The 24,753-nt window shown below is 45.3% G+C and overlaps 1 protein-coding gene across 1 annotated transcript; it reads right to left on the reverse strand.

Annotated features, from left to right (window-relative positions):
* Positions 1 to 1,013: 1,013 nt before the first annotated feature.
* Positions 1,014 to 16,606, reverse strand: LOC137524154 (nicotinamide N-methyltransferase-like). The gene is made up of 3 exons (XM_068243728.1): positions 16,408 to 16,606; positions 15,468 to 15,675; positions 1,014 to 2,014 (listed from the first exon to the last, which is right to left on the reverse strand). The coding sequence occupies exons 1-3, from the start codon at positions 16,604 to 16,606 to the stop codon at positions 1,591 to 1,593; spliced, it is 831 nt and encodes a 276-aa protein (XP_068099829.1). The 3' UTR covers positions 1,014 to 1,590.
* Between the last annotated feature and the right edge of the window lie 8,147 nt (positions 16,607 to 24,753).

Consider the following 24,753-nt stretch of genomic DNA (forward strand, 5'->3'; position numbering starts at 1 on the left):
GGCAATCACTGACTAAGCAATGTTATTCTTTTACATTATTTTCACTACTGTTCCTTTTTAATTGTTTTCCAAACTCTACATAACTGTATATTTCTCAGTTGAGTCTGTCAGTGCTCATACACTTACAGCTTCCAAGAGGACTTCTAAATTTCCATAGCTATGCATCTAGTCAACGAAGGGCATGGTAGTAGGCCTGTGTGCATACTCACATCAGACTTGGGCACAGAACAAACTCAGAAAAGTCTTGGAGGCAAGCTGCTGTTCTGCCCGGCATCTTATACAAACAGCTTACTAATGCCTTTTGGGATAGGCTGTAGTGACTGAACAGCAGTCTGAATGCTCATAAGTACCTTACATAGATAACCCAGCCCTAGAAATAAATATCAGCTGTATGCTGATTGTCCCCCTTGCAGTTTGCAGAGTGATAAACAGCGGAGCGTGCGTGTTTTACTCACCACCAGTCCCTCCCTACACCTAAATGCCCAGAGGCATAAATGATTGCAGACCAGACCATCCGCATATACAGCATGGTTTCACTGGATTTTCAGTGATGGCTCTGTCCCCCTTACCCTGCCAGAGTGGAGCGGCGTGTAAATATCAGCTGAATGCTGATATGATTGTTCCCCTCGCAGTTAGCAGAGTTATAAGCAGCGGAGCGTGCTTCTTTCACTCACCAGAGTCACCACCAGTCTGTCCGTAGCTGCAGGGATTCCCCTCTTCAGCTTGTCCTCCTTTGCAGGCTAATTTCTTTGACGCCCTCTAGTGGTGCTTCTCGTTACGCGTCATAAAGAAATGCAGGCTCATTTCTTTATGACGCGTAACGAGAAGCACCACTAGAGGGCGTCAAAGAAATGAGCCTGCAAAGGAGGACAAGCTGAAGAGGGGAATCCCTGCCGCTACGGACAGACTGGTGGTGACTCTGGTGAGTGAAAGAAGCACGCTCCGCTGCTTATAACTCTGCTAACTGCGAGGGGAACAATCATATCAGCATTCAGCTGATATTTACACGCCGCTCCACTCTGGCAGGGTAAGGGGGACAGAGCCATCACTGAAAATCCAGTGAAACCATGCTGTATATGCGGGCAGCACTCGGATCGGGACACAGCGATAGTTTCCACACTGTTCCGTTCCGGAGGAGAGATGGGGGGCACAGTCATGGCTGCACATCTGACATGGTGACCCGAGTATATGCCGACCCCCCCACTTTTGGGCTACTTTTTTTGCCCAAAAAAGTCGGCATATACTCGAGTATATACGGTATATCACTGAGTAAACTCTTCAAAGGGGAGGAAGGATTAATTAACCTTTTGGCCATAGTGTCCTTACTTTATCCAATGTGGGAAGTTTTCTGTTATTTGCATGCTGAGATAAGCTTGTTACTGTAGCAAAAATAAAAATATTTTTGCTGGCACTGAATAGTCTCTTCAGTTAGGCAAAGGCAACCAGATAAAAATGAATAAGAAATGGGGGAAATATAAAGACTTATTTTAGAAAAAAAGGGATTTACATATATTTTTGGAACACTAACAATTTTTGGTAATTTTTATTTTTGAATCTTACAATCCCCTTTAAAATAAAATGTTTAAACTACTACTTGGTCTTGCAAGCTGTGATAAACATGAAAGCTTCATAATCAGTAAGTTTTCTGTCATGCCTACTCTTCTGCACTGCATAATAATCAATAACAAAGCCCAGCTTGTGGAGGGCATTTTTCACAAAGCTTTCATCAAAAGTAAGAATATAACACCTGTCTTCTCCAGCCGTGAAATAAGTTGTATTCAGTGCTGCCATTAGTATCAGGTGGCCTCCAGGTTTCAGCAGCTTTGAGATCTTCTCCAGGTTCCTCATATAATCATCTTCATCTTTGCTGATGATATCGGCTATCCATAAACTGGTGACACAGTCGGCGAGTGGAAGCTCAACAGGATGAGTTATATTCTCATTTTCAAAGTCACATGATATAACGTGACTAATGGCTGTCTTCAGCTGCTGATCCTTGTCTTCAGTTTGGGTACTTGGAGGGAGATAAATATAATTAAAAGAAATGAAGTCTTAAAAGAAAAACTGAAGGGGGAAATATATATATATATATATATATATATATATATATATATATATATATATATATATATATACACATATTGTATATACAGGTCCTTCTAAAAAAATTAGCATATTGTGATAAAGTTCATTATTTTCTGTAATGTACTGATAAACATTAGACTTTCATATATTTTAGATTCATTACACACAACTGAAGTAGCGCAAGCCTTTTATTGTTTTAATATTGATAATTTTGGCATACAGCTCATGAAAACTTTATCACAATATGCTAATTTTTTGAGAAGGACCGGTATATATTCCTAAGTTTCTGATCTCCCGATCCTTGTTCTCATTTGGGTTGAAGGTTAAGTAGCAGCTTTGTTAGCAGGGACTTTAATCTGGTTAATTTAGGTCACATTTACATCACTATTCTATCATATTTTTTTTTTAAGCTACACAGAAGTTTTATGACTTATAATTAGCTTTCAGAAACGCTCATTATAAGCTTTATATTTTTAAATGCTAATTATAAGCTAATGACTGCTCAGACTGCTGATATACAGCATAGGTTTATGAGATACAGCATAGGTTTATGAGATACAGCATAGGTTTATGAATTCTCACTTTGAAAAAAAAAAAAAAAACACAGTCCACATGTAAGTGGATTTAGAGCTACAATGGTGTTTGCAATTTTGTGAAGCCTTTAAATAGTTTTACATTTTTTTTTATATAGCTCCGGATGAACAAGCTGATTTTGTTTAGGTTGCCAAAGTACCAAATTTATATTGAATTGAAGACAATTGTGCAGACATTTGCGGTTAATAGCACAGCCCCATACATGCTGGAATCGCCAGATTTGCTGGAATCAAAAGAACACAGTTCCCATTCACTGATCTAAGTGCCTGATATCAATGAGTACCAGCATCAATGAGATGCTCGTGTTCATTGACAAAAATCAATGTATTGCATACACGCGTTACTACTTCCTGTAGTATGCGTGTATGCCATCTAAAGTTAAATCAAAATAAAGTGTGGGAGACATCTAGTGGCCAAAAAGTAAAATTACACCTTGAAACTTCAATGCTATTTTAAATTAAATTAAAATAGCATTGATTAACTCCTTACCTCCCCTCCCATAGCTAACCAAATGTCATACTTACCGTCCTGGCTCTGTCCGGTGTTCCCGCGGGCGTGTTGTTACGTGCGCGCGGGTGCATTGAGTTTTATTGTTGCCTCTGGTGGTCTGGCGCGCACGGCGTTGCGCGCGCAGGCGCAGTGCACGCAAAAGGTTGCGCGCGTGCGCATAGCGGTGCGCGCGCATGCGCACACCGCACGGTGCGCTGCGCGCATCCGCAGGCGTCATTATTGGCGCCAAAATCCTCTATTTAAACAGCTCTGCCCTTGGAGCAGTGCTGTTAGTTCTTACAGCGTTGTGCCTTGTATCCTGAGTTTATTCTGATTGTTATTCCGGTATTGACCTTGGCTTGTTCCTGACTACTCCTGATCGCTGCCTGTCCTGACCTTTGGCTTGTTTCCTGATTATGTCTGATCGCAGCCTGCCCTGATCTCGGCTTGTCCTCGACCTTCCAGATCTCTGCCAATCCTGACACTCGGCCTGTCCACGACCCTGAGCATCTGTTACTGGCTCTCCTCAACGAGACGTCAACTGTTCTCCAACCCTCTGTGGGATCATTTCAAGCGCAACCTGGTGGGCACTAGGCAGCGAAGTAACCACTCTCCCCTCAAGGGATTGTGGTCCTGCTTCCCCCTTAAGGGGTCGTGGGTGAAGACCCGTGGTCACTTAGACTCTGCGCTTGGGTGGTTCGTATCACAGTGGGGCAGTCAACAGCATCTGTACCTCACCGCCGCGCCTAACAGTAACTAACAGCCACTATGGACGGCTCTGAAGAGCGCTCACCTTTTGAGGCCCTCTGTGACCTGGTTCATCAGTTAACCGTATCTGTTCAAGAGGTTCAAAGAGACTGTGCTATGATTCGTGGTTAACTCGACACTGCACCCGCTCCTGTGGCAGCTCCAGTGGCGCCTGCTCCAGTTCCGGCTCCTGTACCTGCACCTTTGCCTGCCGCAGTACCTGTAGAGTCCGGCTCACCTGCTCCTGAGCCCAAGCTACCTCTTCCTGAACGCTTCACCGGGGAGAGGAGCAAGTTTAGACTGTTTAGGAGTGCGTGTTATCTGCACTTCTCCCTATTACCCAGGACTACGCCAGTGAGAATGTACGTGTGGGTGCAATCATCTCCCTCCTGCAAGGGGAACCCCAAGCTTGGGCCCTCAGACGGGTCGAACAGAGTCACGACTGCCTACAAGACTCTGCTGCCTTCTTCCAAGCAATGGCCGAGCTTTATGACGACCCTGGTAAGAGCGACTCGGCAGACGCAGCTATACGCGCTCTCCGCCAAGGTCGAAGGTCGGTGGAGGATTATGTTCTGGAGTTCCGCCGCTGGTCTGGAGATCTTGACTGGAATGACTCTGTGCTCAAGTCCCAGTTTCGCCTAGGTCTATCCGAAGCTATCAAGGATGAGCTTGCCCGCATAGGAGTCCCCGATACCTTAAAAGATCTGATCCAGCTCTCCATTCAGATTGACAGACGGCTGAGGGAGAGACGTCAGGAAAGAGCTGGCATGACTCACGGTTCCTGGTTTCCTCCGGCTCCTATAGTTCCTACTGCCTCTGCTCCAGTTCCTAGCTCTCCCGTCATGGACGATCCTGAGCCCATGCAACTGGGCCTTGCTCGGGCTCCTCTAACGCCTGAAGAAAGACAGCGCCGGAGAACCGCCAACCTTTGCCTCTACTGCGGAGCCTCTGGACACTTTCGACAGAATTGCCCAGTCCGTCCTCTGAGTAAGCCTGATTCTTTGTGTCCTGCTGAAAATCCCAGATCCGCTGCGTCCACCTCTTATGTACCCTTGTCTCTCTCCTTACAGGGGTCCAGAGGAGAGAACCTAAGGATTGAGGCCATCGTTGATTCGGGAGCTTGTTCCTGCTTCCTTGACTTCCAGCTTACTCATGATCTCCAGTTGCCTACCCGTAGAAAGAGAAGACCACTCTTCTTGCAACTTGCTGATGGGTCCTCCATCCATTCTGGACCTATTACTTTAGAGACTTTTCCTCTTTTGATCACTATTGAAGACAATTATCAAGAGTATCTTGTCTTTGACTTAATTCCTTCTCCACTGTATCCTGCAATCCTCGGAATGCCCTGGCTCAAGAGTCACAATCCAGAAATCAACTGGACTACTGGAAAGGTGGCTTTGAACTCTTCTTACTGCCACTGTTTCTGCCTCAGTAATTCTGGCTGCCTTCTTTGCACCAGCCTTGAAAAAGCCTCCATCATTCCAGCCGTTTATCACGATTTCCTGGACGTTTTCGATAAAAAGAAGGCGGATACTCTTCCTCCACATCGTATATACGATTGCCCTATCGATCTTCAGCCTGGAGCCGCTATTCCTTATGGCCGAGTCTATCCTCTCTCAGAACCAGAAACTCAAACACTCAAGGACTACATCCAGGAAAATCTAGAAAAGGGCTTCATCAGACCTTCTAACTCGTCCGCAGGTGCAGGAATATTCTTTGTGGAGAAGAAGGATGGCTCCCTCAGGCCTTGTATTGACTTTAGAGCACTCAATCAAATCACCATTAAAGACCGCTATCCTCTACCCTTAATGTCCGATCTATTTCAGAGACTCCGTACCGCTAAAGTCTTCACTAAATTGGATCTACGGGGAGCTTACAACTTGATCAGGATCCGTGAAGGCGATGAATGGAAAACTGTATTCAGGTCTCGGTTTGGGCACTTTGAATATACAGTGATGCCTTTCGGCCTCTGCAATGCCCCAGCCACCTTCCAACGCTTCATCAATGATGTGTTCCGTGATTTTCTTGATGACTTTCTAGTTGTTTATCTGGACGACATCCTGATCTTTTCTGCCTCTCTGGAAGAACACCGGACTCATGTTAGAAAAGTCCTGTCCCGTTTACGCACCCACGAACTATACGCTAAACCTGAAAAGTGCGAATTTGAATTAGACAATATCCAGTTCCTGGGTTTCCGTATCTCATCTGAAGGGATAGAAATGGATCCTAAGAAGGTGTCTACCATCCTAGACTGGCCAGTGCCTTCTGATCGGAAAGCGGTCCAACGTTTCATCGGATTTGCTAACTTTTACCGAAGATTCATTAAGAACTTCTCCAAGATTGTAGCACCCATCACACAGCTGACCAAGACCAATTCCCCGTTTAAATGGACTCCTGAAGCCCAGTCTGCCTTTGAAAGACTCAAGGTTCAGTTTACTTCAGCTTCCATTCTCAAACACGCCGACCCATCACAAGCCTTCGTGGTGGAAGTGGATGCTTCAGAGACTGCTGTAGGGGCCATTCTTTCCCAACGCTTTGGTCCCAAAGCCCTACTACATCCAGTAGCTTTTTTTTCCAGAAAGCTGAGTTCCGCTGAAAGAAACTACAATGTAGCAGACAGAGAACTTCTGGCTATAAAGGCAGCTCTTGAAGAATGGCGCTACCTGTTGGAAGGGGCTATGCATCCAATTATTATTTTCACTGACCACAAGGACCTTGAGTACTTACGTTCTGCTCAAAGACTGAAGCCTCGTCAAGCTCGCTGGGCCCTGTTCTTCTCAAGATTTAATTTCCATCTCACCTTCCGTCCTGGGTCTAAGAATTCTAAGGCGGATGCATTATCCCGCATGTTTCACGAAGATTCCGTACCCCATGCGGAGCCTGATACCATCCTTTCGAAGAATCATTTTCTGCTGCTGCAATCTGATATGTTGATTCAAATTAAACAAGCCACCGCTGTAATCCCTGCACAGGAAGTTCCAGCTAACCTTGTCTGGTGTGACGGTCTTCTTCTTTTTCAAGATAAAGTCTTTGTTCCCCCTGATCTTCGTCTGACAGTTCTAGCAAACGGCCATGAGAGCAAATTGGCTGGCCACTTTGGTACCACCAAGACATTGGCGCTCCTTCAGAGGAACTTCTGGTGGCCGGAGATGTCTAAAGACTGCAATCAATTTGTCCTATCTTGTGCAGTATGTGCCAGATCAAAAAGTTCTAGATCTAAACCTTGGGGTCTTCTGAACCCTTTACCGGTGCCTGAACGACCTTGGGACAAGATTTCTATGGACTTTATTGTTGAACTTCCTCCCTCTGAAGGGTTTACTACTATTTTTGTGGTCATAGATCGTTTTACAAAGATGGCCCACTTCCTGCCCATGAAAGGCACTCCTTCCGTAGCAACTACGGCTCAAGTATTCTTAAAGGAGATTGTTCGTCTTCATGGCCTTCCTTCTGAAATCATCTCTGACAGAGGAACACAATTCACTTCTAAATTCTGGAAGGAACTTTGCAGACTGCTAGGAATTAATTCCTGCCTCTAGTCTGGTCATCATCCTCAGACCAACGGCCAGACCGAGAGGACTAATCAGACTCTTGAACAGTACTTGCGTTGCTTCTCCTCTGTGTCTCAAGATAATTGGTCCACACTTCTTCCTACCGCAGAGTTTGCCTACAATAATGCTATCCATTCAGCTACAAGGACTTCTCAGTTTTTTGCCAATTATGCCTTTCACCCTGCTTACCTACCTAACTCCTATGTCGATTCCTCTGTTCCTACTGTACAAGATAGACTCACACTGCTCACGGAAAATTTCAAGAAATTACAGTCTATCCTGTTAAAGTCGCAAGAAAAGGCAAAGTTCTGGGCGGATAAAAAAACGCAGGGAAAGTCCTGACTTTTCTCCAGGGGACTCAGTCTGGCTTTCTACTAACAATCTTCATCTCCATTGTCCTTCAAAGAAGCTGGGACCTAAGTTCATCGGGCCATTTATCATCGAGAAAGTGGTTAATCCTGTGACTTTTAGACTGACCCTCCCAAGTTCCATGAAGGTCCATCCTGTCTTCCATATCTCTTGCCTCAAGAAGTTTGTTCCTGATGAGTTTAGCCGATCTGTTTCCCCCCCGCCTCCTGTACTACTAGATGGCCATGAAGAATTTGAGGTTGAGAGAATTCTGGACTGTAGGCGAAGGGGTGGTTCTCTTCAGTACTTGGTAAAGTGGAAGGGGTTTGGAGTAGAAGAAAATTTGTGGGAACCCTCCAGTAATGTGCACGCACCTAGATTAATTAGGATGTTCCATTCCAGGTTTCCTGAAAAGCCAGCTCCAAGAGGCACCCGGAGGTTGCCTGTAGGGGGGGGGGGGGGGCAATGTCATACTTACCGTCCTGGCTCTGTCCGGTGTTCCCGCGGGCATGTTGTTACGCGCGCGCGGGTGCATTGAGTTTTATTGTTGCCTCTGGTGGTCTGGCGCGCACGGCGTTGCGCGCGCAGCGCGCAAGGTCACGCGCAGGCGCAGTGCATGCAAAAGGTTGCACGCGTGCGCATAGCAGTGCGCGCGCATGCGCGCACCGTGCAGGCGTAATTATTGGCGCCAAAATCCTCTATTTAAACAGCTCTACCCTTGGAGCAGTGCTGTTAGTTCTTACAGCATTGTGCCTTGTATCCTGAGTTTATTCTGATTGTTATTCCGGTATTGACCTTGGCTTGTTCCTGACTACTCCTGATCGCTGCCCGTCCTGACCTTTGGCTTGTTTCCTGATTACGTCTGATCGCAGCCTGCCCTGATCTCGGCTTGTCCTCGACCTTCCAGATCTCTGCCAATCCTGACACTCGGCCTGTCCACGACCCTGAGCATCTGTTACTGGCTCTCCTCAACGAGACGTCAACTGTTCTCCAACCCTCTGTGGGATCATTTCAAGCGCAACCTGGTGGGCACTAGGCAGCGAAGTAACCACTCTCCCCTCAAGGGATTGTGGTCCTGCTTCCCCCTCAAGGGGTCGTGGGTGAAGACCCGTGGTCACTTAGACTCTGCGCTTGGGTGGTTCGTATCACAGTGGGGCGGTCAACAGCATCTGTACCTCACCGCCTAACACCAAATAAAACCTTTAATTAAAAAAAAATGTAATTTAAAAAATATGACATAAATATTTAACTTAGGGACTAAACTTTTTTGATTTGTATGTCAAGAGTATATATTACTGTGTTTTGTTTTGTTCATTTTTTTTGCAAAAAAAATTGCTTCTAATTAGTGACAGATTCAAAACTAAAAAAAAAATAAAAATACAACTTTATTTCCAAATAAAATATTGTTACACCTTGAAACATCTTTTCCATCATTTTTCTGGCCAGCATAATTTTTTCTAATTTTCCAAGTTTGCCTCCCCATTGAAGTCTATTGCGGTTCGCGAAAGTTTGCGCAAATCAAACTTTCACGGTAGGTTCGCGAACATAAAATCGGAGGTTAAGGGCCATCTCTAGCTGTAAATGATCAAAATTATAACAAATAAAGGTTGAAATATCTTGCTTTGTATGTAATGAGTCTATATGTTATATATTAGTTTCACCTTTTAGGTTGAATTACTGAAATAAATGGACTTTTGCACGATTTTTCGTGTTTCACTTACACATTGAGCCAAATGTAATTTATTTTTGCTCCTACAGTTTCTCCTAGGAGAAATGTTTGCATTATAAATAAAAAGCCATTTAAGTCACCAAGAAAATACTCAGAATAATGTTGACAGTACTATTTCACCTACTTTTTGGCACATTTCCAATTGCAGAGTGCTGAAAAGCTACAGAAGATCGAAATGATCTCCTAGGAGAAAACTCAGGAAAAAAAGTGAATTGAATTGGGTCAATTTAGTTTCTACACTAATAAGTTTGGCACGAGCAGCAGGAGATAGTATTAGTGTTGATAGTTAAGTATTACTGATATTATACTATTAAGAGATTACTGCTATTTTCCCGAAAATAATGTTAAATTTGGTTTTCAAGCAAAAATGCCATTGAAAATAAGTTTTGTTATTTTTCGCGGTTTTCATGAATTTTCACATTAAAAACATTGAATACAAGCCAATTTCATATTAGAAATCAGGAAAGAAAAATATATAGTTGAAAAAGTATACAATACTCTTTATTAAAAAAAAAACACGTTATATATGGCACTGGTTATCGTTTGAAAAATTAAAAACAATTAAAAAGAATCGTGAAATCCGAAGTCACCTTGCTGTCACATTCATGCCCATCCAGATGAATATGATAATATATTACTGAATATTCAGATTATATGTTTAACACATCACATGCATTAGCCAATTTCATGAAAAATTTCTTGAAATCGAAAACGGCATTTTCGATGTGAAAATGACTTTGGCAAAAATTTGCAAGCAACCTTGCTCATAACACTAACCCTCCTACTACCTCACTGCCACTACACCTACACTATCTCCGCTACTTCTTCTATTCCCTACCACTACACTACTAACCTCATATCCACAAATTCTAAGATTAATCTTCCTACCTTTACACATAACACCAATCTTTCTACCCCTACACCTAACACCAACCTTCCTACCCCTACACCTAACACCAACCTTCCTACCCCTACACCTAACACCAACCTTCCTACCCCTACACCTAACTCTAACCTTCCTACCCCTACACCTAACACCAACCTTCCTACCCCTACACCTAACACCAACCATCCTACCCCTACACCTAACACCAACCTTCCTACCCCTACACCTAACACCAACCTTCCTACCCCTACACCTAACACCAACCTTCCTACCCCTGCACCAAACACTACCCTCCCTACCCCTACACCTAACTCTAACCTTCCTACCCCTACACCTACCACCAACCTTCCTACCCATACACCTAACACCAACCTTCCTACCCCTACACCTAACTCTAACCTTCCTACCCCTACACCTAACACCAACCTTCCTACCCCTACACCTAACACCAACCATCCTACCCCTACACCTAACACCAACCTTCCTACCACTACACCTAACACCAACCTTCCTACCCCTACACCTAACACCAACCTTCCTACCCCTGCACCAAACACTACCCTCCCTACCCCCACACCTAACACTAACCTTCCTACCCCTACACCTAACACTAACCTTCCTACCCCTACACCTAACACCAACCTTCCTACCCCTGCACCAAACACTACCCTCCCTACCCCTACACCTAACACTAACCTTCCTACCCCTACACCTAACACTAACCTCCCTACCCCTACACCTAACACCAACCTTCCTACCCCTGCACCAAACACTACCCTCCCTACCCCCACACCTAACACTAACCTACCTACCCCTACACCTAACACTAACCTTCCTACCCCTACACCTAACACCAACCTTCCTACCCCTGCACCAAACACTACCTTCCCTACCCCTACACCTAACACTAACCTTCCTACCCCTACACCTAACACTAACCTCCCTACCCCTACACCTAACACCAACCTTCCTACCCCTGCACCAAACACTACCCTCCCTACCCCTATACCTTACACTACCCTCCCTACCCCCATACCTTACACTAACATTTCTATCCCTACACCTAACACTAATCTTCCTACCCCTACACCTAACACTACCCTCCCTACCTCTACACCTAACACCAACCTTCCTACCCCTACAACTAACACTACCTCCCTACCCCTACACCTAACATTAACCTTCGTACGACTACACCTAACACAAATCTTCCTACCCTTACATCCAGCACTAATTTTTATACCCCTATACCTAACACTACCCTCCCTACCCCTACATCTAACACTACCCTCCCTATTCCTACACCTAACACTAATCTTCCTACCCCTATACCTAACACTAACCTTCCTACCCCTACACCTAAGACTAACCTTCCTACCCCTACAACATCACCTAACACTACCCTCCCTACTCCTACACCTAACATCAACCTTCATACCCCTACATCTAACACTACCCTCCCTACCCCTATACTTAACACTAACTTTCCTACCCCTACATCTAACACTATCCTTCCTACCCCTACCCCTAACACCAACCTTCCTACCCCTACACCTAACGTTACCCTCCCTACCCCTATACCTAACACTAATCTTCCTACCCCTACTCCTAAGACTGACCTTCCTACCCCTACACCTAACACTACCCTCCCTACTCCTACACCTAACATCAACCTTCCTACCCCTACACCTAACACTACCCTCTCTACCCCTATACCTAACACTAACTTTCCTACCCCTACACCTAACACTATCCTTCCTACCCCTACACCTAACACCAAACTTCCTACTCCTACACCAAACGCTACCCTCCCTACCCCTATACCTAACACTAATCTTCCTACCCCTACACCTAAGACTGACCTTCCTACCCCTACACCTAACACTTACCTTCATACCCTTACACCTAACACAACCCTTCCTACCCTTACACCTAACACTAGCCTTCCTAGCCCTACACCTAACACTATCCTTCCTACCCCTACACCAAGACTATCCTCCCTACCCCTACACCTAACAGTAACCTTCCTACCCCTACACCTAACACTACCCTCCCTACCCCTATACCTAACACTAGTCTTCCTACACCTACACCTAACACAACCCTTCCTACCCCTACACCTAATACTTTCCTTCCTACCCCTACACCTAACACTACCCTCCCTACCCCTATAACTAACACTAATCTTCCTACACCTACACCTAACACAACCCTTCCTACCCCTACACCTAACACTAACCTTTCTACCCTTACACCTAACACAACCCTTTCTACCCCTACACCTAACACTACCCTCCCTACCCCTACACCTAACACTAATCTTTCTACCCCTACACCTAAAACTTACCTTCCTACCCCTACACCTAACACAACCCTTCCTACCCCTACACATAACACAACCCTTCCTACCCCTACACCTAACACTATCCTTCCTACCCCTACACCTAAGACTATCCTCCCTACCCCTACACCTAACACTATCCTTCCTACCCCTACACCTAAGACTATCCTCCCTACCCCTACACCTAACACTATCCTTCCTACCCCTACACCAAACACTACTCTCCCTACCCCTATACCTAACACTAACCTTCCTACACCTAACACTAATCTTCCTACCCCATACACCTAATACTGACCTTCCTACCCCTACACCTAACACTAACCTTTCTACCCCTACACCTAACACTTACCTTTCTACCCCTACACTTAGCACTATCCTTCCTACCCCTACACCTAACACTATCCTTCCTACCCCTACACCTAAGACTATCCTACCTACCCCTACAACCAACACTAACCTTTCTTGTCTTACTTACCATTGGAAGATGGCCTCTTACTGACCGTGTTACCATCCCACCATTGCTTGCTGAACATGTGCCACCATGCTCAACAAAACTTTTGCTGAGCGCATCAATTTTAAGCACCTCAGCTTACTATAGTTGCAATTTGGATTACAGACTTTGGAAGTGCCTGTTTCCTTGTTGATCATATTACCATAGCAACATTGCATCCCGAATGTAATATCACTGTGCTACCACTCCCAATGAATCAATTGCTGAGTTTTCCAATTCTAAGCACCCCAGCGCCCCATAGCCTCAAATAACATTGTAGGCTACTGTAGTGCCAAGGATGCCACCTGCGTAAGATTTGCCTCCTTTTACTATTTTAGAGCCTAAAAACACCAATCATATAGCAAATGCATAAGGGTGTATTTTCTAGAGGTGAAGACAGACAGTTCCATTTTCTTCTATTGCATATGATCGCTTTGCTCCATACTTCACCAAAACCAGCAGTGGTGCAAAGTTCATTGCACTATTTGTCTCCTCTGCATGTGTGAATACATACTGTACCTACAGTGGCTTGCAAAAGTATTCAGCCCCCTTGAAGTTTTCCACATTTTGTCACATTACTGCCACAAACATAAATCAATTTTATTGGAATTCCACATGAAAGACCAATACAAAGTGGTGTACACGTGAGAAGTGGACCGAAAATCATACATGATTCCAAACATTTTTTAAAAATAAATAACTGCAAAGTGGGGCGTGCATAATTATTTGCCCCCCTCTGAGTCACTACTTTGTAGAACCACCTTTTGCTGCAATTACAGCCGCCAGTCTTTTAGGGTATGTCTCTACCACCTTTACACATCTAGGGACTGAAATCCTTGTCCATTCTTCTTTGCAAAACAGCTCCAGCTCAGTCAGATTAGATGGACAGCGTTTGTGAACAGCAGTTTTCAGATCTTGCCACATATTCTCGATTGGATTTATATCTGGACTTTGACCTGGCCATTCTAACACATGGATATGTTTTGTTTTAAACCATTCCATTGTTAACCTGGCTTTATGTTTAGGGTCGTTGTCCTGCTGGAAGGTGAACCTCCACCCCAGTCTCAAGTCTTTTGCAGACTCCAATAGGTTTTCTTCCAAGATTGCCCTGTATTTGGCTCCATCCATCTTCCCATCAACTCTGACCAGCTTCCCTGTCCCAGCTGAAGAGAAGCAACCCCAGAGCATGATGCTGCCACCACCATATTTGACAGTGGGGATGGTGTGTTCAGAGTGATGTGCAGTGTTAGTTTTCCGCCACACATAGCGTTTTGCATTTTGGCCAAAAAGTTCCATTTTGGTCTCATCTGACCAGAGCACCTACTTCCACATGTTTGCTGTGTCCCCCACATGGCTTGTGGCAAACTGCAAATGGGACTTCTTATGCTTTTCTGTTAACAATGGCTTTCTTCTTGCCACTCTTCCATAAAGGCCAACTTTGTGTAGTGCACAACTAATAGTTGTCCTATGGACAGATTCCCCCACCTGAGCTGTAGATCTCTGCAGCTCGTCCAGAGTCACCATAGGCCTCTTGACTGCATTTCTGATCAGTGCTCTCCTCGTTCAGCCTGTGAGTTTAGGTGGATGGCCTTGTCTTGGTAGGTTTACAGTTGTGCCATACTCCTTCCCTTTCTGAATGAACGCTTGAACAGTGCTCCGTGGGATGTTCAATGCTTTGGAAAAAATTTTTTAGCCTAATCCTGCTTTACATTTCTCAATAACTTTATCCCTGAGCTGTCTGGTGTGTTCTTTGGACTTCATGGTGTTGTTGCTTCCATTATTCTCTTAGACAACCTCTGAGGCTGTCACAGAGCAGCTGTATTTGTACTGACATTAGATTACACACAGGTGCATTCTATTTAGTCATTAGCACTCATCAGGCAATGTCTATGGGCAACTGACTGCACTCAGACCAAAGGGGGCTGAATAATTATGCACACCCTACTTTGCAGTTATTTATTTTTAAAAAATGTTTGGAATCATGTATGATTTTCGTTCCACTTCTCACGTGTACACCACTTTGTATTGGTCTTTCAAGTGGAATTCCAATAAAATGGATTCATATTTGTGGCAGTAATGCGACAAAATGTGGAAAACTTCAAGGGGGCCGAATACTTTTGCAAGCCACTGTATATCTCCTTAACTATAAAAAGGGAAAAGCATGAACTTTTCACTGCTTCATACATAGCACTTACACAACATCTCACCTCTTTCCCTCTAACTTTGCAGCATGGGCTGATGTGTGCTTCCACTCCGTAGCTCCAGTACGAGTGTCCTTCCATTTGCTTGTCTCCATGTTACATTTCTCATTGAGCTTCAGTATAATGATGTCCTTGAAGATATCACAAGCTGAGTAGAGATGATGAATGAGAGAACTCATACTGACGTCAATCAAAACATCTCCCTTTACGAAACCTGCACAGTTGTTAAAAAAAAAATCACCTCAATTCCATCATAGTCATAGGAATGCCAAAGCAAATATAATGTATCTGCCACCTGTTCATACAGATTTTCAGCAAAAGCAGCATTTTTTTGTGGATTAAAGTGATGCTTATTCTTAGTTGGAGCTGTAATGGGGTACACAAAGTTGCTGCTGAACCCATTACAGTTCCTTAACCTTTAAAAACACTGGCATTAGTTACACATATTTCCAGTTACCTGAGAAACCATGGAATTTCTGAGAAACATGCATATTTTAAATAGCCCTCCACGCAATACATTAGACAAACCTGCCAGAAGGCTGCTATTCACCTCTACGTAGGAGACCAGCTCTACCACATGACCAGCTCCAGACTCCATACAAATCAAAAGAAACAATCAAACATTACCTGGACATGCTTATAGCTTCTGTTGAAAGTTCTGTCTAGAGATCTGCAATAGTACATGTTTAATTATCACTAGAGACACAGGCATTAGTTACTAGTATTTGCAAATAATCAATTCCTGCCTAGAGATCCATGATTACTTCTCTATCTTCCCAAAGCAGGACATGCATTTCAACAGATAATAGATTTTAAGAGGTGAAGCATTGTGCAAAAATAAGAGATTTCTTTTCTACAAGTGATAGGATTAGATAATTTCCTGTATTTATTAAAAACTCAAGATTAGCTGTTATATACATACCTGACATTTATTACATATACATACCTGAGCTGAATATGTAGTGAAAATTATTCATAGGGAATTTTAAAGTATCATCTGCAAACTCCATGTCTGGCTTGTCATTGTAATATGTTTCAGTAAAAGCTCTGCAGTTAAATGCATGCTTGTGGTAGATCTTCAGTGGTGGGCAATCCATCTTGTGAGATCTTCTCCAACTCGGTTCTACAAGTTCTGTTCTGCTCATTTGATTTCAGTCTTTCCTTTATAGTCATACAAAGCCAGGTGGCTGCATCTGATGCTTTATGATTTCACATTTTACTATATCTATTTGTTATAGTCACATCATATGTCAACCATAAGGTCTCAGCTGACTGAGCTATGATTGATCATCTCCCTCTTGCTTCAAAATAATTCACAGTGTATTAACTGCTCTTCCAAATGATAGCATATACTATCTGTTTTTTTTAATCTCAATCATTTTTATTGAATTGTTAAGAAACAGTAAAAGTAAAGAATCTTGTAGCATAAGTATACAACAATTTAAGTAATACAAAGACTAGTACAGAATATGACATGACCTTATGGTCTACTTGTATGAACAATAGTAAAAATTAAGGAACAATATCAAAATTCCTCAATATGAAAGTATTACTCCTAGATAGTAATAAGGGATCCAGCTAAATAAGAATGGTTAAGGCAATAAAGGTGGGTTTAGTACATAACTACCCATGAACTAAACCAATCATGGTTGGTTAGAGATGCCCTCTCTTAAGACTCTCAATAGTAGCATACGAGGCCCGGTCTCCAGCAAGATCAGGTCTTAAATGCAAACTAAGTGGCTTAAAATTAAAAAAGGGGGGGGGGGGGACCAGTCTCATGAAATAAACGGAAACTGATAATAATTAGAGCTTCAGCAATTTCCACCATTTGGGCTATAATCAGAAAACTATGTTTTTCTCTATATCTACCCAGGCTGGTTTATTTACACTTGCATGCCAACTCGTGAGAGCTGCTAGTTGGGCTGCCTTGTAATATAGTTTAAGGTTGGGTACCCCTAAGCCACCATTAGATCTTAAAAGGAGTAAATAACGCTTATTGAATCATGGTTTCTTGGAACCCCATATAAAATCATTCACCTTGCTTTGGGGAGTCTCTGAAATGAGGATGGTAATGGGATAGGGAGTAACCAAAAGACATAAAGTAATTTGGGAAGCAAAGTCATCTTTTTGACTACGATCCATCCCAACCAGGAAATGGAATAACTCTAGCAACTTACAGAGGACTTTGACCAGTGGAGGAAAGTTATATTGAAGAAGTGTGTCATAAGAATTAGTGAGATACATTCCAAGATAGGGGAGTTTACTTTGTTCTATTTGAAATTCAAAGGTACCCTAAAGGGCTTGTATGAATCTGAGAGGTAAAGAGATATTTAAAGCCTTGGATTTGGTTGAATTAATGTGAAGCCCAGATATAGCTCCAAACTGTTTCAATAGGTTCATTTAGGTGAGAAGGGAATTAGTGGGCCGTGAAATACACACAATCAGGTCATCGGCAAATAGACCAATCTTATGCATCCTATCACCGAGTTGTATACCTTGGATCTCAAGCGTGTTGTGAATTAAGATAGCTTGCGGTTCAACAAGCAAGGCAAACAGAAGCGGGGATAGGGGACATCCCTGACTGGTGCCTCTCGTTATTTTAAAGGGGGAAGATTTAAAACCGTTATAGACAATTGATGCAAATGGATTGGAATAAAGGGCTATAATCCAATCCAAGTAATTAAGTGGTTTCCAAATCCCCAATGTCATAACGTAGCTAATAGGTAAACCCAAGAGACCGAATCAAAGGCTTTAGTTATATCAAGCGCTAGAAGCATGGAGGGGGAAAGATGAGCATGGTAATAAGGTGTATGAGCCGATGAACACTATCCCCTGCTTGTCATTGTGTATAATTGTTGTGATATCAAGGCTTAAAGCTAATGTAACCCGTTTTTTTTTTGTTTTTTTAAAGGCAGATACTCACCTAAGGAGAGGGAAGGCTCCTCCGTTCTCATCCCACGCCGAGGGGACTACGGAAGTCTTCGGGAGCTGAGTCCTCCCGAAGACTGGCGGCGCACACGCGAACACGTCATAGAGGCTGCGCGCATGTGCGCAGTGTAGAGTGGCCCGTCTTCGGGAGCACTCGGGCTCCCGAAGCATTTCCCAAGCCTCCCTTCAGCCGGGAGACAGCGGTATTTGACCAAAACGGTCGAATACCGCTACGGGGAGCCAGGACAGCAGCGGGCACCGGGAGAGGAGAGGGAGTGCTCTATGGGACCCAGAGCCTCCCTCTCCTTAGGTGACTATCTGACTTTAAAAAAAAAAACGGTTCTGTGAGAAAACGCGGAAAAGCCGCCGCAAGTATTCAGAGTAAGGCGGCTGATTCCGCGTTTGGCATGACAGCTTGCGTGCATGGGCCTGCATCCACTAGCCTGACGGAACGCGGAGAAGCCGTCGCATGCCCAATGAACAAGGCAGCGGATTCCGCGTCCGACGCGGAGGTTTGCACGCATGGGCTTGCCACTAACAGTATGGCCGAACGCGGGGAAACTGCCGCATGCTCTGACAGCGGTGCGGCTGGCCCCGCGTTCCAACCAACAGACGCATTACAACACATGTCTGGTGTGGCTGGGATGGATAGTCCACACAGGTTCAGAATGACGCGCGCGAACGCTGAGAGGCAGAACCTTTATGGCAGTCAGAAGGGTGTCAACTGATCCAGCCGATCAGCTGACAATTCTATCCAGTTTCATTGGTCCAGCACTTAGGAAAGGCGCTGGAGAGCGCTGGTGTATATATACTGGGTGCTGGTCATTTCTCTGGTGTCTGGCGTTGCGATCACTACGTGGTAGCACTCAGACCTTATCAGTATCTGTGATATATCTGTGTTATTATTCTAGACCAGTTCCTGGGTGTTGATGATCAAGGACCTCACACCTCAGTCTAGGGAAAACTGTATATTATCTGTGTTATTATCTAGACCATTTCCTAGGTGTTGATGATCAGGGACCTAACACCTCAGACTAGGAATTAGGTTACCATCTTGTTATACTTAGACCAGTTCCAGGGTGTTGATGATCAAGGAGCTCACACCCAAGACTAGGCATTGTTGAATATTTGGTATGACCTTCTGCTTTCCTGACTACTCTTCCGATCTCTGATTAGGTACCTCGCTATATCTGATACTCTGTTACTGAACTCTGCTTGTCTTAGGATTCCGCATCTGTCTCCTGTCTCTGTCCCTGATCTGTCTGTCTGTTGCCGACCCGGCTTGCCCGACCTCGAGAGCTATCTCCTCAGTCAGGGGCGTAACTAAGCCCCACCGGGCCCCCCTGCAGAATTTCAGAGCGGGCCCCCCCCCCGGGGCCCGCTCGTGGCCGGTTTTTGGGTGCTGGAGGGGTGGCAGCATGAGGGGAAAGCCTTGCCCACAGTCGGCGGGGAGAGGGGAAGTTCACCCCTCTCCCTCACCTCGGGGCTCTCCCCTCTGCGCTCCCCTCCAGCTAGTGAACCTGTGTGGGCAGCGAGCAGCAGCGGTGGCAGGATACATACCTTCTTCCTTGCGTTCCATCGCCGCCTTCTCGCTCTAGCGGCTGACGTCACTTCCGGAAGCGGAAGTGACGTCAGCCGCTAGAGCGAGAAGGCGGCGATGGAACGCAAGGAAGAAGGTATGTATCCTGCCGCCGCTGCTGCTCGCTGCCCACACAGGTTCACTAGCTGGAGGGGAGCGCAGAGGGGAGAGCCCCGAGGTGAGGGAGAGGGGGGAACTTCCCCTCTCCCCGCCGACTGTGGGCAAGGCTTTCCCCTCATGCTGCCACCCCTCCAGCCCCCAAAAAACGGCCCAGAGCGGGCCCCAGGGGGGGGCCGCCGGGCCCCCCCGTGGGCGCAGGGGCTATTGTTACGCCCCTGTCCTCAGTCAAGAGATAGCTCACAGACCTGGGGGTGACACCCTTCCTTGGTGTCACTCACACTCTGTCCTTCCTACTCTTAGCCTGACCCCTCCCTCGGGAGAGTCTCAAGCTTGCGGAAGGAACGTGTTACTGTGCAGTACTCCTTACTGCTGGGCACCTGCTCCTCAGGTGCAATCCTCAAAGTATTCCTGTTGCACCAAACACTCGTATTACCCTAGTGTCCAGAGGTTAGTGATACATCTGATTATCGGTGATACTGCAGATCATCAATAATCGGGTATATATCTGTATTCTCGGTGATACTGCAGATCACCGGTAATCAGATCCTCTCTGTGTTACACCGATCGTTACAGAACGCCAGACCGAAAAATGCAAATGGACGCACACACCGACCGTCTGGGCGCACTTGCCACTTCGGTGGATACCATCAACCAAGTGCTGGGTAGTCACCGGGCGTTGATTGACGCTTTGTCTGGGTCTTTTCAAACCCTCCAGACGGCTGTGGATGAAGTGCGATCTCCTCCTAGCACAGACATATGCATGCCTGTACCTGAAACATTTTCTGGTCACAGATCTGATTTCCGAAATTTTAGGAGTAGAGTGTTATCATACTTTGAGTTGAGACCTAGATCTTCAGGAACTATGGCCCAGAGGGTCACATTTATTAAGACTTTGTTATCAGGAGATTCTCAGACCTCGGCGTACAGTCTACCTGCTGGAGACTTAGCCCTAACCTCGGTAGATGCATTTTTTAAAGCCATGACTATAATTTACGACGATCCAGACATTGCCTCGACTTCTGAGCGGAAGCTCAAGTTATTACGTCAAGGCAAGAGTCCGGTCGAGGAGTATGCTGCTGAATTTAGAAGGTGGTCAGTATCAGCCAGGTGGGGCACCTTTGCCCTGTTAGATTGTTTCTTATCAGGATTATCAGATGAGGTCTCTGATCTTATGTTAAGTTAGCCTGAACCTAAGACCATTGACGAGGCCATTTCATCGGCCATCAGGATCGATCATAGGCTACGCTATCAGAGACAGACCCGGGGTAAAGACCATGTAAGGATGGTGTCCTACGCTGTGCCTCCTGTGACTCCACCTCCTCCCGTTTCACCTCCACCCGAACCAATGCAGATTGGTCGGTCAAAGTTGTCCCAAGTGGAGCGGAGACGCAGGATTTCAGAGCAGTTATGTCTTTATTGTGCAGAGGGGGGTCATAGAGTACAGAATTGCCCTAAGAAATCGGGAAACGCTACTGCCTAGGAGTAGTTGGGGGTAATACCCTAGGCGTACAACTTTTACCCCTAGATGATGAAAAGTTGCTTCTTCCTTGTACGATTACATGTGAAGATAAATCTGAAGTCACTGAGGCCTTCATTGATTCAGGCTCAGCGGCTAATTTTATGGATTACGAATTTGCTAAGAAATTGGGTATTCCGCTCATCCCGGTAACACCACCTATCCAGGTTACGGCAGTGGATGATTCCCCCCTGCAACGTAACCACCCTCTGTCTCAGACACCAGAGGTGGGAGTCACTATAGGGGTGCTGCATAGGGAGAAGTTTTTTTTTTTTTTTTGTGTTACACATGACAACCTCCACTATCATCCTTGGCATGCCTTGGTTACACCTTCACTCCCCTCAGATTAATTGGGCCACTGGTCAGCTAACAAGCTGGTCAGCCCATTGCTTTCATCATTGTTTAGTGAGGGTAACCTTGGGTCAGACCAGGATTCATGTGGAGGGAGTACCGGAACAATATTCTGAATTTTCAGATGTGTTTTGTCCCAAAGCCGCAGAGGAACTACCTCCACATCGCCCTTTCGATTGCCCCATCGATCTCCGATCTGGTTGTATGCCCCCTAGAGGTCATCTCTACAATTTGTCTGGGCCAGAAAAAGTGGCCATGCGAGAGTGAAAACTTAGCTAAGGGGTTTATTCGCCCTTCCCGGTCGCCTGCCGGAGCAGGGTTCTTTTTTGTAAAGAAAAAAGACGGAGGCCTTCGGCCATGCATTGATTACCGGGGCCTGAATAAAATCACAGTAAAAAATTGCTATCCATTGCCGTTGATAGACGATTTATTCACTCAGGTCACCAATGCTAAGATTTTCTCGAAATTGGATTTGCGGGGTGCATACAACCTGGTGCGGATCAGAGAGGGCGATGAGTGGAAGACGGCCTTTAACACACCCGGGGGGCATTACAAGTACCTGGTGATGCCCTTCGGGTTGTGTAACGCCCCGGCCGTCTTTCAGGAACTCATTAATGAAGTATTCAGGGAGGTATTGGGTAAATTTGTTCTGATATATCTGGATGATATACTAATCTTCTCAGATAACCTCTCTGAGCACAGAGCTCATGTTAAATTTGTGTTGCACAAGTTAAGACAGAACATGCTTTATGCTAAACTGGAGAAATGCATTTTTGAGGTAACATCTGTCACTTTTCTGGGGTACATAATTTCCACCTCAGGCCTTGCTATGGATCCTGCCAAAGTCTCTGCTGTCCTGGAATGGCCTCAGCCAGTGGGACTGAAATCTCTCCAGAGATTTTTAGGATTCGCTAACTACTATAGAAGGTTCATAAAGGGGTACTCCACAGTCATAGCACCCCTCACCAGTCTTACTAAGAAAGGGGCAGATACCAACCATTGGTCACCCGAAGCTCTGGCTGCTTTCTCCACTTTGAAAGAATTGTTTTGCTCTGCACCCATTTTGAGACACGTCGACACCTCCTATCCCTTTATTGTGGAGGTGGACGCATCGGAGGTCGGGGTAGGGGCTGTGCTGTATCAGCGCTCTGGGTTGCAGGGAAGATTACACCCGTGTGCCTATTTCTCTCGTAGGTTTTCACCAGCAGAGAAAAACTACGATATAGGCAACAGGGAGCTCCTAGCCATTAATTTGGCCTTCGAAAAATGGCGTCATTGGCTAGAAGGAGCAGATCATACTATTACTGTTTACACTGATCACAAAAATTTGGAATACATTGAGGGGGCTAAGAGATTGAGTCCCCGTCAGGCTCGGTGGTCACTGTTTTTCTCGAGATTCAGATTTGTAATTACGTACACTCCGGGTAGTAAAAACATTAAAGCAGATGCTTTATCCAGATGCTTTGAGCCAGAGACAGCACAGCCCTCAGACCCAGAGACTATTATCCCACAGAGAGTGGTGTTGGCAGCCACAGAGACCTGGAAAAACTGGATGGAGACTTTAAGTCCCTTCCAGCAGGATGTCCCTGAAGGAAAGCCTGAAGGGGTGATGTTTGTACCACTGCCATTTCGTCTCCAGATATTGCAGATGTTCCACTTCCACAAAAATGCTGGACATCCTTGGGCCACCAGAACACAGGACCTTGTTGCTAGGTGTGCTTGGTGGCCTTCATTGGCAACTGACTGCAAGGAGTATGTTAGAGAGTGTGCAGTATGTGCAAAAAGCAAATCCTCCCGTCTGGCACCTGTGGGAACGTTGCAGCCTTTGCCCACCCTGAGTGAACCATGGACCCATTTGTCCATGGATTTTGTGGGTGAGCTTCCGAGGTCTGAGGGCATGTCGGTCATTTGGGTGGTAGTCGACCGTTTCAGTAAAATGGCCCATTTTGAGCCCCTGAAAGGACTCCCCTCGGCCCAGGAGTTGGCCGATCTTTTCATCATCCACATTTTCCGGCTACATGGCATTCCGGAAAACGTTGTGTCAGATCGGGGAGTCCAATTTTTTTCGAAATTTTGGAGGGCATTTTTTCATCAAATGGGCATGGAACTGTCATTTTCGTCGGGCTACCACCCACAGACCAATGGTCAGACTGAGAGAATTAATCAGTCATTGGAACAGTTTCTAAGGTGTAATGTTGCGGATGCACAAAACGATTGGGTCAAGTTCTTGCCGTTTGCAGAATTTGCGCACAATAAATTAAAAAGCTCTTCCTCTGAATTTTCTCCGTTTCAGGTGGTAACTGGGAAGTTGCCTAAGTTCTCCCCACTGCCAATAGCTTCCATTCTGTTTCCAGCTTTGGAGGCTTGGCAGAAGTCATTTAAGAACATTTGGGGGATCGTAAAAAATAATTTGGAGAAGGCTTTTCAAAGTCAGAAAGGTCAAGCTGACAAGAAACGCTCCTTAGAGTGGAAGTTCCGGCCAGGAGACTTGGTTTGGGTGTCCACACGTCATTTAACCCTGAAACAGCCCTCGCCCAAGTTAGGACCCAGATTTGTGGGCCCTTTTCCAGTAACCAGGAAGATCAACAATGTTACTTATGCCATTGATCTTCCTGCCAGCATGCGTGGCGTAAGATCCTTTCATGTGTCCCTGCTTAAGCCAGCAGTTCATGTAGGTTCCACTCCTCCTCCTCCTGTGATGGTAGATGACAAACCTGAGTACGAAGTAGAAAAGATTTTAGACTCACGTGTTGTACAGAACTCGGTGCAGTATCTAGTTCACTGGAAAGGGTATGGTA

This window comes from Hyperolius riggenbachi, chromosome 7 (genome assembly GCF_040937935.1).
Source record: "Hyperolius riggenbachi isolate aHypRig1 chromosome 7, aHypRig1.pri, whole genome shotgun sequence".
Lineage (NCBI taxonomy): Eukaryota > Metazoa > Chordata > Amphibia > Anura > Hyperoliidae > Hyperolius > Hyperolius riggenbachi.